At 35.0% G+C, this 15,795-nt stretch overlaps 1 protein-coding gene across 1 annotated transcript in view; it reads left to right on the top strand.

Annotated features, from left to right (window-relative positions):
• luzp2 (leucine zipper protein 2) overlaps positions 1 to 15,795 on the top strand; it is a 709,194-nt gene that overhangs the window by 679,240 nt on the left and 14,159 nt on the right. The window contains exon 10 of the mRNA XM_028794214.2: positions 2,135 to 2,239. Coding sequence (XP_028650047.1) covers positions 2,135 to 2,239 — 105 coding nt within the window. The remainder of the gene's footprint in view (positions 1 to 2,134; positions 2,240 to 15,795) is intronic.

Consider the following 15,795-nt stretch of genomic DNA (forward strand, 5'->3'; position numbering starts at 1 on the left):
TTTAAAAGGGGTGTGTATAATAAATTCATATATATTCTAACTTGTGATTTGCATGTAATGGTTCTGGTGGAAATAAGCTATGCATTAAGAATATGGAAATCTAACTGATACATAGGCACCAGTTCATAACGGGAAATGTTTTGCACAGCCGGTGTCCTCCTTTCTCTGGTGAGAAACAATCATCAGAGATTTCTACAACTACATACTTCTCCAGTTTTTTGTATCAGATTTTAGTTATTTACTTACAGTTTTACAACTTTTTGCATTTTAAGCCAAGCATGTGTTTAAAATTTTCTTCACCTTATCTTCTACTTCAGTATTCATTTGTTACCCATAAAAGTCCAAAAGACATAATTGATACCAAGTATGAATACTTAGCGAACAGTATCAGACTGAAATGAGTACCAACAAGTTGTATCAGTGATTTCAAGGAGATACTCTTCGAGGGTATTCACGTGAAACTCATTATTTCCTACACAGCATTAAAATCATGATCCTCTGACATATACACAATAATTTGCCATGTTAGTAGATAAATTTAAGTTTGTGGTAATTTCAGGAGAGTGAAATTAATTGTTATGTGTTGTGATGTGTGAGTCCCTGTCTTGCACCCCAAAACACGAGGCTGAGTCTCAGTACTTTAGCAAAACCAGTTTTATTCAACTTGAAACAGGAACAGCACAGTTATTTATTGCAGTGGGAGTGACCAGTCTCCTATACCCAGACACATCAAACGGGCAGGGCCGGGGCCAGGTCAGTGGCCAAGTTACACTGTTCCCTGCATTTATAATGTCCCTTGCATTGCCCATTGGTGACAGGGACGTATAGCACGATCTCGATCGTTTCCTTGTTGTCTCTGTGGCACTCTTCTGCTGCACTGCGAACCTGTGGTTGCCTCGGCAATGGAGAAGCAGTCCTCCACAGATGCACCAGGGGCACTTTAGTGTGCCGCCCCTTTTGGAGGGTTAGCTCCTAAAAGAGTTCACAAATCTCACAATGTAACAAATTGAAGATTTTACAAGGAATATTCAAAAAATGTACCTCATGATTTTCTTTCTTTTTTTTTAGGTAAGTCATTTCATATATCTTTACAATTTATTACAATCCTTAAGTTTATCAATTTTAATAATCTGCAGCTTTTAAGATAACCCATTATACTATGTTTTAAATTAAACCTTAAACTTCTTTATACTATTTTGTGGACATAAAAATGGTCTGGTTTACTTTCAGTATCTTTTATAAACTTACAATAGAAGATTTTTTAACTGGACTATGTCTTTATGATTGACAGTGATCGATTAATAATTGTTTCTTGCTAACAGATGCAAACACAAGCTAAACCTAATAAAAAAGAATTCTGCTTTCATATGCTTTTCTTAGGTAGTAGTCTTACAGTAGATGAGGGATTCTTTCTGCTCTTTGATGTTGTTAAGGTTAAGTTATCCATCCATCAATTTTCGAACCCTCTTCTCCAGTTCAGTGGCATGGGTAGCTGGTGTCTATTCTTCAAAGAAGGAAACGACCATGGCACCAAACCATTACAGAATATATAGGGCCAATTTAGAACTATGAGTTTACCTTGCACACACATCTATCGAGAAAGCTAAAAGAAACCCTAGAGACACTGTGCAAACTCCACACAGGTGGTAAACACTCATTAATACAAAACTGGTACTTTTATAAAAGTGCCAAACAATGCCCCACCATAAAGTACCACCCTGAAAAAGTTATGCTACATTCTAAAAAAGGATGGTGAGAGCATTCTGCAGTGTACTGGTATAGCTCATGCAGCTTTAAATGTACATATGACATACACAACCCTCAAGGCAACTGAAACAGAAACAAAAAAAATTATAAAATTGAGATGATATAGCCATTTCAACACTGGCAAGTGCCAAGCATCATAATGTGTGTCATGTATTATACCTCAGTAGTACGGGAGGTTTATAGCTGTATAGAAGCTGATTAAATAGATTTAATTTTCTTGAATGTGCTAACTAAAACTGTACACTTCCTTCTCAGTTGACTATCAGAGTTTTGTTATAACAAATTCTGGTGTATTTGATTTTGTGTTGAATCTTACAATCTGACCTTTATTGTCATGGATTGATGCATTTTAATATCTACTCTACAGGGTGTTTCTCAGTCTTTGAAGAACACTGGCACAAACAGAGAGATCACAAACAATGAATCTGTGAAAAGGAACAATATGAAAGGCAAGGACTGCAATTCACAAAGTGTAAGTGTGAGCCTCTTAATAGACCCTCCTAATGCCTTGTTAGGACATATGTTTTGGGTATGCCCTACATACAAATCATATTTGGGAAAAATGTTGTTTGTCTGAATGCTTTAGATTCACAATTAATACAAAGCCTCTGATATCATTAAATTGTATAACACCAGATGGGGCAACTCTGTGAAAAATCGATTCTGATATCTTACACTACACTGCCTGCTCACTGGCTTGTAATACTCAGTTGAAAGAACCCTAATCCACCATACCTCAATAAAAAAATGACCTCCTATTTTATTTAACATTAGTAAAGACTAAAGTCTGTCTGTGAGGAAGGAATGCACTAATGATGTGTTAAGACAAACTGGTCTGTATATAATTGGGACTAAAGAATGTTAAGCTTTTAGCTCCCATATTTCCCCAAACGGGATAGGGTAGGGGTGTTGATATTGATTTTATATGAAACATAAATGTATTGTACAAGCATTCATTACAGGCTTTATTCTGTGTCTAATTCACTATAATGTCATTCATAAAATATTTAAAAATTGGTTAATGTTAATTTTATTTCAGTGTCAAAAAAATAGGCTGCTTCTTACTTTGCTTAGAACCATATTACTGAAGGAAACCAAATTAATATTTATTCAGAGTGCAGTGCCTGTAGTAGTTGTACTGCTTGGATTGTTTCACATCTCAGCAGGTCATTTACAGTATTTGCCACTGGCACCTTCCCATGTTTCTTTGTAGTCCATGAACTAACTAATTTCACTTCCTACTTCTGACATTTAAAAAATGCTATCGGTCAAGATCTTCATAACCTTTTAATTAAACTGCATGTCTAACATGTCTTTCGCACTAGTCTAATTTAAGCTGAACAAGCAAATTAAAATAAATCTGTAACACAAGCTTGTCATGAATTACTTTAAGTTAAAAAAGTCCCTACTAAAGTATAATTTGTAAGCCTAAATAAAACATCTACTGTTGACAGTTTATCACACTTTCAATTTAAAAATGCAACGCATTCTCCACTGCTAAAATACTGGCTATAAAATTTGATTTCTTTTACAAATGTTCAATTTTATGGGAAGAAACCTGACCTTGTGTTTACAGAAGATGGTAGAGTTTATTATATAAGCAAAGCCACTAAAGTAATAAGCAGTAATCTTCCTTCGTTTGTAGAAGACTTTATGCATCATTCCTGTGTTTCACAAAGAAAATCTGATATGAGCTCAGAAATGTGTTTCCTTGCAGTTTAGCTTTTGTTTCACTTACAGTTACAGCACATACCCTTCCTTTGTTATATAGTAAAGTATATCATGTATAGTTGCTTGCTGCTCTTGTCAGGCATGAGATTTAGAGAAACTACTCCACACTACTGAATGATTCCTTTGGAGTCAAAGCAGAGATCCTATTTCTTAATAGAAGTAAATGGCAGTCTATTTTACTACATAGTGTAAATGAAGAGTATACTGTATGATCTGTTTCAAAAAGATGTCCTGTATAGTGAAAAATGAATGAAATTTAAAGATTTAGTTATGTTCACCTATGTAATATGAGGCACATTCATTTTTCAAATAATTGAATGTTACTGTTCTCCATTTTCTGACAGCTCAAGGTATTCTACCTAAAATGACAAACATTTTAACCTTGTTACTAAAGAATAACCATTTTACAGGTCATCTAGCCCTAAGGCAAAGGAAAGATTGAGTCTTTAAATTGTTTCTTTTTAATAAATAATGTATGAAAGTGCTAAAAAAAACTGGTAAAATTAAAATATAGGAAAGTTTATGACAGCAAGAAACAACTAAATCTACAACCAGGAATCCATATTTTTATGTGCTGTTTGGGGTAATAAGGTGTCAGCCATGCTCACAATGGAGGAAGCAGTCATCATAGAAACCCCCAATTACATACCCAGACTTATTCCTATGGTGCCAGCAGCCTTGACTTTGGGATGTGGAAAGAGAATTACAAAAATAAAAAAAAACTAACCGAGACAAAGCTACAGTGATCACTGTGCATGCATCGTACTACTTTTCTCATTGCAATCATCCTCATTTAAGAACAGCATAAGATTATTATTGTTTATATTTGTCTCAATGTACTATAATGTTTCTTACCGATATACAGCATTCACTCAAATCTTTGTTTATCCAACTTTGGTTAAATTAACAGTGATTCTGTTAAACACGTAATGCAATATACACTAGCAGACTTTATTTCATGGACCTTAAAATATGCACATATTCCACAAAACTTCAACAGAATGGCTACTTTTCAGATGTTGGAACTTTGGGTCTATTCTACGAGTTGATCCCTGTCTTTATGGATTTATTTCCTATAGTCCATTTCTGTTTTCTTCCAAATATAAGAAATGTGCATGTTAGGATATAGTCACTTCTCGTGATGTAACATTACCTAGAAACACAAAAATCTACCAACCAAAACCTGCAGCAAGAATGAAAGTAAACAAATCTCAAAGCAAAGATCCGAAAGATAATCTGTAAACATTAGTCCCCAGTAGATTTTCTCTTTCTCTTTTAATTATCACAAAGCTAGAATATCAAAGGCTGTCTGCCACAATCTTAACGGTATGACATTTCAGAACCTGTGTGGTGCATACCATGCAACAACTTATAGGATGACAACAATAAACAACATGACCACACCCACAGAAAAATAATACAATATGGTTTCACACATTAAAATCTTCTATTATATAAAAAAAATACTAAAGTCTGTGTGTCTCCAGTCCCTCTGAGCAATATGATTGGTCAATCTGACTTTGGTATGATTGGTCAGGTTGGATTTGGTGATGAGACAAAACAAGAAGTGTGAGTGTGAGACACACAATGAGAACAAAAGGCATGGAAGGCATGCAGAGATTCACCTTCCAGTCAAGCTCAAAGACAGCAAATATAAAAGTGGACAGGAGGTGAGAAAGACCCCTTGAAAAGAAATGACAAGAATTTGAGAAGCAGGCTTTACTGTAACGCACTCGGGAGGAGGAGTGGTGGTGAAGAGAGTTTCAGACACATGCAGATACTGAGGAAAGGTGCTGAAAGTGCATATAGGCAAGAGACTGCAAATATTTTTAAACTGGATAGTAAAAGATAAAATGCTAAAAATTAATGAAAACCAATAACAACCTCAGTAAACACTACGGAGAAATAAAAGTCTAATTACAAAATTTAGAATTTTTAAAATTTCAAAGAGAACAAAAATAAAGATTTTTAAAAATACAAATAAAAAAAAGAAATTAAACTGGAGAAAACAAACAGGAAAGACCAAGGAAGCCAATAATTAGTGATACAATAATAAAATTTAAAAAGAGTCAAATGCCAAAAATGTCCAAACTTTCAGGTCAAAGATTACTGAATAATTTTCTGGAAATGAATATTAAAAAATGTCTGCCTTGATATACCCTACAATTTTTTTCAAAGATCCTAAATAAAAGAGTAATTTTTGCTTTCAAAATATACAAAACTGTGACTGTTCACCTTTAAGATGAAGGCTAAATAACGACATTGCCTGGAGAGCCACAAAAGAGGAATGCTCCACTCAAAAAATCACTGTATTATGGGAATGCATCTTTCCTGTTAATATTGTACTCTGACTTGTCCAGAAGTAAGTATGAATATTTTTGCAAAAAATAAATACAACAATTTGAGTGTATGAACAGATAAATGACACAAATTACGTGACAATTCTTTATGAGATTAAAATTTTTTTCTGGCCACCACTTCAAACTACATGGGTTAAGTAACATATAAAAAATATAATTTTTGTATGGAGTAATCCTTTAAAGGATAGAGAGAAAACAAACAATGTATAAATAAATTTTTAAAATCTTTGTTTATTTTAACTGACTGTGGACCCCCTAGAGCAGGGGTGTCGAACTTCGGGCCTGGAGGGCCGCAGTGGCTGCAGGTTTTCATTCTAACCCTTCCCCTAATCAGTGATCAGTTTTCACTGCTAATTCACTTCTTTTCCCTTTATTTTAATAGCCCTGTTTTTAAGCATTCAGTCCTCTGAACTGATCCTTTTCTTCATTAAATGGCAGCCAAACAGAAATGACACGTGAAACAAGCCAAAAGATGAACAGCAAAATTGGAGCTTCAAACTCCAACCAATTTCACTCCAACCAGTTTCTTAACGAGAAGCTGATTCTTGGTGTTAAGTAAACCCGTTATTTAATTCCACAGCTTGTTGTTGCTCTCATTCTGCCACAGCAGACATTCCTAAAACTGTTGATTTTCTATTTTTTCTAAGAACACCGTCAAAATGTTTTGGTGACCTGAGAGATCAGCCTTACTGAGACCTTCACCTTTCTTTATTTTCAGATATTGTGTAATGGGCACAGGTGAGCTGGTCATGTGGATGCTCATTTTCTGTCTCGATACTGTTTGGCTACTAAATAAGGAAAAAGAAACAACTAAGGGGCCTGAATCAAGTTAATTCAAATTAAGGCAAAAAAAGTTAATTCGCAGCAAATTAATTAAGAAGATGGTTAGAATGAAAACCTGCAGCCACTGCGGCCCTCCAGGACTAGAGTTGTCAACTGGTCATATCTTAATTGTAATGTTAATTAACTTTATAGTATCCTGATATGTTTATGCTGAAATGTATTCAGTTTTTCAGTGTGTTTAACTTAATTGGCTTTTTAAAGTATTGCATATTAATGTATGGTGTAATTATTAGTAGTTATAATTAAGCGCAAGTGCTCTTAGCCTGTACTTAGTGAAGAGTGCTATTCAAAAATAAGCTGAATTAATTGCCTATACTGTGATATACACAAGTATGTTACAATAAACTTACCTGGTTGTATTCTTTTGCATTTGGGATGCACAGTGATCCAGCATGCAGTGGGTCAGTGTAATAAAGTTAATTTGTTTCAGGCTTTCAACACATAAACATCACAGACGCTCTCTCTGATTATCATAGGTAACATATCACACAGATTTCCAGTGCCAGGATCATTAAATATTGACACACATTTCCTCTGGCCCGAAGGCATCCTCCAAAACATTTTTTTTTTAGTTACATTAAAATTATGTACAATCTACAAATATTAGGCGTCTATAAAAGACAGCGCATGCAGGGTTAGAGTAATTTAACTTTGGGAATTTAGGGACGCATACCTCTCTGGTTGTGTACCCTTTAATCCCCTCACCTGCCCAAAGGCAGGGTGATTGAATTGTCCACAAACATGTAAGTTTCCCCTTAGGGGAAGGAACTAAAACAGGAGAATTATTTATTTTTTATACCAATTTCAGAAATCAAGTTTTTTCATTTCAGTTTTTATAAATATAACACCATTTTCACATCAATGGTTTTATACATCCCAGTTTATGTGTCAATTTTCACATAAGATCAGACTCCAGGGATTTAAAACCAGATGTGTTTATATGATTATTTTTGTAAGTGAGGCCATGGACCCAGTAGCACTCCCTATAGATGATATTAATCAAAATACTGTGAACTCATATTTCAGACTGCACTACTAAATTATTAGGACATTAGAGCAACTTTGGCCAGAACAAGCCATTCAGCCGAACAAAGTTCATCAATAATTACAGACCGTGAATTATTTTTAACCTTACCTTAATCTGATAATTTTACTTTTCTTTAATGATTTCTGTCTCTCCAAGTGTAACTCACCCAAAGTTAAAATATTATTTATGAGCTACTATTAATTTGTTAAAATAGTTTGCATAAATTTGCACAAGTCTTCTTGCATGCCTTTGCTTGTCAGGCACCTAAGGCTACTTTGGCATTTTGCTTCCCGTTTAAGACTTCGTCAGCTATCTCTTATTGAGTAGTAACACATGTATCTTTTGTTTTTGGGGTTTGATTTTGTACCTGTTGATGAGCTTCACTTACATTTTCTTTTATTTATGTACACGTGTTCACACCCATTCAGATTGCCACGTTTGCTCATAAAACTATTCTTGTATATCTTCCAGTAGCTTAGATCCCATCTTTTATTTAACATATGTCTCTAGCTGTTATCAGTTGTTCACGGATGGTTTGATTCTCAGTGTTCATCAAAGACCCCCTGTCCAACAAGAGGTTAGTCATGAGTGCTTTAACAAAAATTTGTTACATTAAAGAAAAGTAACTTGTTTCCTTTGGCTTATGCCTGTTTTTGCATACTAAGTTATTTGGCTTGACGCCATGTGCTAATTACAAGCTAACAAAGAATATCACAGTTATGAGGCTTTTCATTACTTTTTTGTCATTTTAGTCATGCAGTTTCCAGGTTCAGCATGCAAAAAGTTAAATTTCCTGAAAACTAGAAAAAGTGGAATTTATGCTGTGGTGAATTCTGAATCTGTTTCTTGCAGTAGATGGTATGTCACATCAATTATTACTGTCTTGCTAAACTAAGCACTTGGGGAATGAAATGCCTCGGGGTTCTAATTAAGTGTCAGAATTGACAGCTCCTTTGAGGGAAGCAAGCACAGAGAATTTATTATGGAAGGTAGTTTTAGGCATGTGGTTATTAATAATAATAATAATAATGCAAAAAAACACAAAATTATTTTGTCTGTACAGAAGGACGTTCATAGTCATTCCTTTATTAAACTGTGAAAAAACATTTTATTTTTCATACTGCGGGCTCTGAAGCACCAGCAGTAGTCAGGAAAGTGATTATTTAATCTTTGCAGAAATGAAAATAGACACAATGAATTGTGTATGCTACACATGCCATAGGTGTTATGGTTACCTCAGCCAGAGGACTGACTGGCAGATTTTTACTGTGACAAAACAAGCTGAACGAGACGGTGACACAGTTATGTTTTGTTTTTGTTGTTGAATGTCAAATGATAAAAGTGACAGGATAAAAAAAACAAATTATATTTACTTTAAAATTACTATTCTTAACATTAATAATGTTGAAAAAGCAATATGCTTCTACGCTAAAATGTATTGGTGTGGAAGTGAAGCTTTTATTCTCAAATGGATGGGAAGCACAAACCACAATAGATCCAGTTTTATGTAATTTGATTTGAAATGGTTAGAGATGTTAGTCCCAACAGATGCTGCAGTTAGTTTTTCATCTTTTAAATGTGCGATGCTTTCATCACTAGGAGGCATGCAGGTTTTCAAATCCTATGAATGTGCCTGAAAAAAATTGTATGTGTATTGATGTAAGATATGCGTCTCCTGCTGGATACAGTGTTGCTATTAAATATCAGAATTCATTAAAATGAATGACATATTTCATCTATTTATGAAACCCACTTAATCAGCCAACCTTGGATGGAGTGCCAGTCCACTGCAGGGAACGCTCATGAAAACACCCACCTGTCCTTTAACTGGGCCAACTTGGAGTTGACTACTTAAGAACTTATGGAGAATGTGCATATTTATCCGGATTTCAATATGTTTTTCTGATAGTGAAGCACACTGTACATATGATATCTTGTACACATTTTTAGCTTGCAGTATGCTTTTCCTGGTCTTATTTACAAACTTTTCAGGTACCAAACTCATAATGCTATATTGTGCTTCTTTTTCTTTTTTGACCTGCTTTGTTCGATGCTGTTTGTCTCAAATCCACCTATCACCTTGTGTCTGGACCAGCTCTACCACACTTTCTGGTGTCAAAACCCCTGTTTTTTTAAGACTTTCTTCTAATCAGATTTCTCACATTTCATTTAAAATGGCTCATCTGTCAAATGGTTCAGTCCTGGAAAAGTTTACTGCACATAAAGAATGTCTCTGACCACATACTGTATCTCAGTATTAAACTTCTAAATGAATGAGAAACAACATTTATAGACAACAAATGGTGCATTGTGAATATTGTGCATTGTGCTTATTTTATGTAGCACCCTACATATGGAAAACCTATAACTTATATACACATGCAGGAGACAGACAAAATAATTTGATATAAACATATTGTGATTTGTTTTTATCAGTTACCTTGGATAAAGCCATATGCTAAACTGAGAATATGCTTAATAATAATTTGTCTTGACAGGGCTGTGGGCAATCACAAACCATCTGAATAGTTTCAAAGCATTTACACACACTGTAAATTCTGGAAGTGTATTGGAGGGATGCAATGGCCTATTATAATAAAGATTTCCAACACATGGTGTTTTGATCATGGTGGTGGCCATTGTCTGAGACAGGACTACAGAATCTCCCATTAAGTACTAATTTAGGATGAAAGCTAGTGATGGGGCAGACATGGGATATGGTTTACATTATTGTCAGGCTTTTTTTACTTTACCCTCTGTGTTCATTATTTAACATATGTAGTATTTTCAGCTTTAATAACAGGCTCATACACTACAGCCCTCTCTGTGAAGTTCTAAATAGACTGTCCTTGATGAAATGTCTTACTCTCAGCTTAGATTGGATCATTTTATGTCAGAGCTATTTGTCTCTTTTTTATATTCATCTTGAATCAGTACATGAATATCATAGTCCAAAGATACTGCGATGCTCTGCTGTATTTTAAGTTTCTAATTTATATATTCATGTACTTGGTGCATGTAGTAATATTGCTATCTGTTATTTACCACACGTTTTAAAAAAGCAGTGCTGTCACTGAGAATCAGACACTGTATTTGTTTAATGTTTTATCTCTAATCCTGCTGTAAAGAGAACTGCATATGTCTTTCCATCTGACACTGCTATTGCTCCCAATAAATGAATCAGTATATTGAGCTCTGTCGTTTCCCCCTAGTTCTGTACTTATGTGAAATCTGCATTATTTTTCCTTGAGTTTATCTTGCCAACTCACTTTCGGAGAGGTTTGGATTAAAAATCTTTTTTTTTCCAATAAATGGGTGACATGAGAGACACACTTTTAGTTTAGAGGGAGCTGGACATACACTGTTATTAGAACATTTTTTTCTCTTATTTATGTGAAGTAGTAGCCTGTCCTAATAACCATACAACAATTGTTAAGAGAGAATGATGTAAATGCACAAGGCTGCAGCATTTGTTAGACATAGAAATCCAGTGGTCCAATGCTATCTTGGAATATGGTACCAGTATCACTCTCAGTTGCCTCATTACATGATTATCATATATTTTCAGCTTTCATAAACTATGCAATATATATACGAAATAAATGAACTACACTTGATATAGAGATTTTGAAAAATATGCATACTAATAATATATTTTAATCTTTTGAAAAACTGTTTCAAATACAATCGTCTTTGATTTCTTTCCTATTTTATTCCATTTAGAGATGTTACAAAAAAAAAAAAAAAAAGTTAATGTTCATACCCTTTCCCACAATATAATTTATAACTTCTACAAGAAATATCTTAAACGTGGAACCAGCTGATGGCAAAAAATACATCTGTACATTCTGAGTGTGAAATAACCAGCCTCAATACACACAAAAAAGGTTTGGGGCAGCCACCTGTATATTGTCCCAGGCTGCGAAAGAGTATAAATCACACTGATGTGCACAGAACGGAGTTCAAGACTGAACTGAGCAGAGAAGGAAGTGGTCTGTTATTTAAGGCAGGGAGCCGGAAGTGATGTCATTGTGGGCCAGAGTCAGAAATGATGTCACTGGAAGTGATGTCAGTCTCGGGGTCCAGAACTGGAAGTCACGTCGGTCTTTTGGGCTGGAACCAGAAGTGGTGTCTTCTAGGTTGCATCAGGCAGAATTTTCTGTGCTTGGTCTGCAGAGACAACAGAGAAATCTTTAGTGCACCCCGCCACCCCTTGGCCTGGCGTGGAATTACCTTCAGTTGGTCCATTCAGCTTCCACCTATGCGCACGTGTGTGACATGGGACAGCAATGGGACCATGGTTGATTTGAAATAAACTACATCTTCCTTAATATGAGCTAGAATTGCTCATCACAGATATCTGTATCATTCAAGAAAGTCCAAATTATACCTGAAACAATGAATGATGTCTTCAAGCACCTGCCTGCCTGGGCCACAGATTTTGGAGATGCCATTTTCTTTCATCTTACAAGTATTTCAACATTGCCGTGGGTGCACTAACATATATCATTGCTCCCGTGGCAGTGCTAGCCGAAGGCCGATTTATGGATTTTATATTGGGTGACGCATGATGATGTGATGGTTGTTTTGCAGCAGAGCACTCAAACATATTCTGAACCTTTTCCAAGAATTAAAGCTTCATTGAAGGAAGGTGTGTACAGATAAGTCAAACATGGAAAATAAATAGAGGATTATCAGTCTGGTTTTTTTGACTGACATCTCAAACCACCTAGACAGAATAAATTCAGAACTCTAAGGTTGTAATGGACATAGTGTTAGCATCTTGGGTATTTATGACAAGAAAGACTCAGGCAGGTTCATGGTCAGTAAACATGTAAGGGTCAAATCCAAAAAAGTGACACTTGATCATCAAAAGGAAAAGAAAAAAAAACTGAACTGGAAGTCAAAAGCAAAAGAGTTTTAAAAACAGAAAACAGACCTAATTAAACTTTATGATTTTTTTTGCCAGCTACACTAAAGAACTTTGCTTTGAGTATTTTTCAAATCACCAAGGCATACCAGAAAGTTAAGTGGCACCATATTTATAGTGGAGAAGTAATAGCATTAGTCCTCCAGCAATAGGCAAGATTATTATAAACTACACTACATGTAAATTTCCATGCCTAAACAATGTAAAAATGCATTCAAATTTATACAAAAATAAACAATAACAACAATAAAACTGATTCAAACAAACTAATAGTATAATAAAAAAAGCATCATTCAAAACCAAGATCCATGATAACGATAAAGTGTATAAAACAAGAATTCCAAAACAAAATCACACCACAGTGCATAATGATTACAATGTTCACTTATCAAAACAAAGAACTGTGACCACAAATATAACCCAGAACTGATGAAGCATTTCAGATAAAGTGTGTCTGTAGAAGTGTTGGAGGAGCTTAGGAGTTTGAACTGAAATTCTACTAGGAATTAATCAGTTTCATTCATAACCACTTCCATGTGATTGTATCCCCCTGGTGCAGCATAAGAGACATACTGTAGATGTGGTAAAGTAAAATTAAATGATCAACTACAACTGTAGACTTTGAATGCATTACTAAAGACTAATTTAATTCAAAGCATAAACATCTCACAAATGGGCATTTAAACTCCCCAAATTCTGTCCTCTATAGTTCCCCACCATCAATTACTTGATGAGGATAGTCTTCACATTCACTCCTGCTCCTGGCTCTGTAAAAAATCCTCCCTAGCTAGAAAAACTGAAGCTCTAGTATTAACTGGATGAAGGTATTGCATCCATCCATCCATCCATTATCCAACCCGCTACAGGGTCACGGGGGTCTGTTGGATCCAATCCCAGCCAACACAGGGCGCAAGGCAGGAAACAAACCCCAGGCAGGGCGCCAGCCCACTGCAGGTTGCTCACAAACACTAGGGTCAATTTAGACCTAACCTGCATGTCTTTGGACTGTGGGAGGAAACCGGAGCACCCGGAGGAAACCCACGCAGACACGGGTAGAACATGTCCAGTTGTCTGTCTGTAACATTTTCATTTTATTTAGTTTTTGACAACAAAGATTTTAAAATCATTCATCTCGTTAAGGGCACATTGTTATTTAGTTTTTATTCCGTTTATGTCACAGAAAAAATGTCGTTGTCCAGTATTTTTCATCTTAGTTTTTTTTTTTCAACAAAATCAACACTGTAGGTGAGGTTTGTTTATACTGCCATTCAAAGATAACTTATTTTTCACTCTTTTTTCACACTTTATCTTTTTACACAAAAGTAAAAAAAAAAAAAAAGAAAGCAAGATGCCCAATGCATCTGCATTGCAACATTTTTTCTGCAATGTCGCGTCTCAACCATGTGTTTGTTTTTTTTTTGAGAGAGTCTCACAGACAGATTCAGCAACAATGATTCAATTGATGGAATCTTTAAACTATTGCAAATTGGTCTGTGCACAATAGCAGAAGTCCTGTTCAGTAAAGAATTTTGAAATAATCATGTAGCTAGATTCATGTTTGTTTATTAAATTTCATCAATATGATTTATTCATTTTTATTAATTTTGCAGATTCAGAATAGATATAGATATATGTTCATATAGGATTTAAATCACATGCAAAACTGAACTGAGATGCTTCTAACTGTAGTCGAAATGCAGTCTTAGTAGACTGTACAGTCAAAAGCAGCCGGTATTTTGGTATGTGGTACACTGCATTAATCCCCTAGGTGCAATTTTCTTTTTGCATAACCTTTGGAGGAGTATGGATGTTTCAAGTTATTTTTACCATCATAACTTTTTTCTAGCATTGCTCCAGGATTGCCTGACCCTCCATCAGGACAGCACCTATGGTTATATGTAAAAATAAGGAAAACGAATGCCAGTACTATGTACTGATACTTTGATAAGTGCATGCACCTTTTGATTCCTGGATGTTCACAGTATGCTGAGGTGTTGTACTGTAATCTGCTTTATGTGAAATTTTTAAATGAAAATATTTCATATAATTTTTTAAAGGTAATATATAAATAAGACACTGGATGTGTATATAATTCTTAAGGATCTTGCTTAACCTTTTTTGTATTGTTAATTCATAATGGTAAAAAAAAAGTAAACAAAAATGACACCCTTAACAAAATGTCACCTGAGGCAATCACCTTATTGCTGCATACCATTTGCCAGCCCCTGGCTCTTACTGTGGAATGTGATGTTTGCTTTATGGGAAACATAAATAATAGAACCTATGTCATCCAGAAAGTTCTCATTTTGTTTCATCTAACCGTAGAATATTTTTCCAAAAAGCAATGGATATACCAAGGTGCCTTCTCCTGGTAAAGGACATAATCATTTATGCTCTTCATGGCAAGCAGTGGTTTCCACCTTGCTATTCCCCAATGAAGGCCATTTTTGCCCAGTGTCTTTCTGATTACAGAATCATGAACACTGACATTTGCTAAGTCAGGGGAAGCCAGATGAGTTTCAGAATTTTTTTAATGTTTAGTAATGTTCTGGTTTAATCCTCCAAAAATTTCACTCGACTTTTCCTTCACAGGTTTAAACTATTGAAGCTAAGCTTCATTCTGGACCTTAATTGTACAATTTAATGTATGGTACATACAGAGCTAAAACACCTAAAATCTGTGGTTAATGCTTAAAATAAAGGTTTTAGGAATTTGAATGTGGCAAGCCTTTTCTATAACTTACTGCAAGGTTTCTTAGTGGTATGAGATACTGCCTTCTCAGTAAGTCACATAATAAAGTCAATAATAACGTGTATTTTCACACAAAATGAAAAGCAAAACAATATGCAAATGCAGGAGAAGAGAACCAATGAAATTCCAGATTTTTTTGGATTCTGATGTAAAACGTCTGTTATACAGCATTTCAATTTATTTAGAGACCTTTTCAGATGTATACTGTAAGTCATGCTATTTCTTCTGACAGCGTACAATTTGAAAGCTCTTGAAACCATTGTCAGCAAGATAATCAGTTTTTTTATTTTATGCAGTGTGATGGGTATCATTTGTATAGAGACAAGAGCAAAATTAAAGGGTCTGGGACACCTGGAAGCAAATTTCATATATTTAAATTACACAA

Source organism: Erpetoichthys calabaricus, chromosome 2 (assembly GCF_900747795.2).
Source record: "Erpetoichthys calabaricus chromosome 2, fErpCal1.3, whole genome shotgun sequence".
In the NCBI taxonomy this organism is placed as follows: Eukaryota; Metazoa; Chordata; class Cladistia; order Polypteriformes; family Polypteridae; genus Erpetoichthys; species Erpetoichthys calabaricus.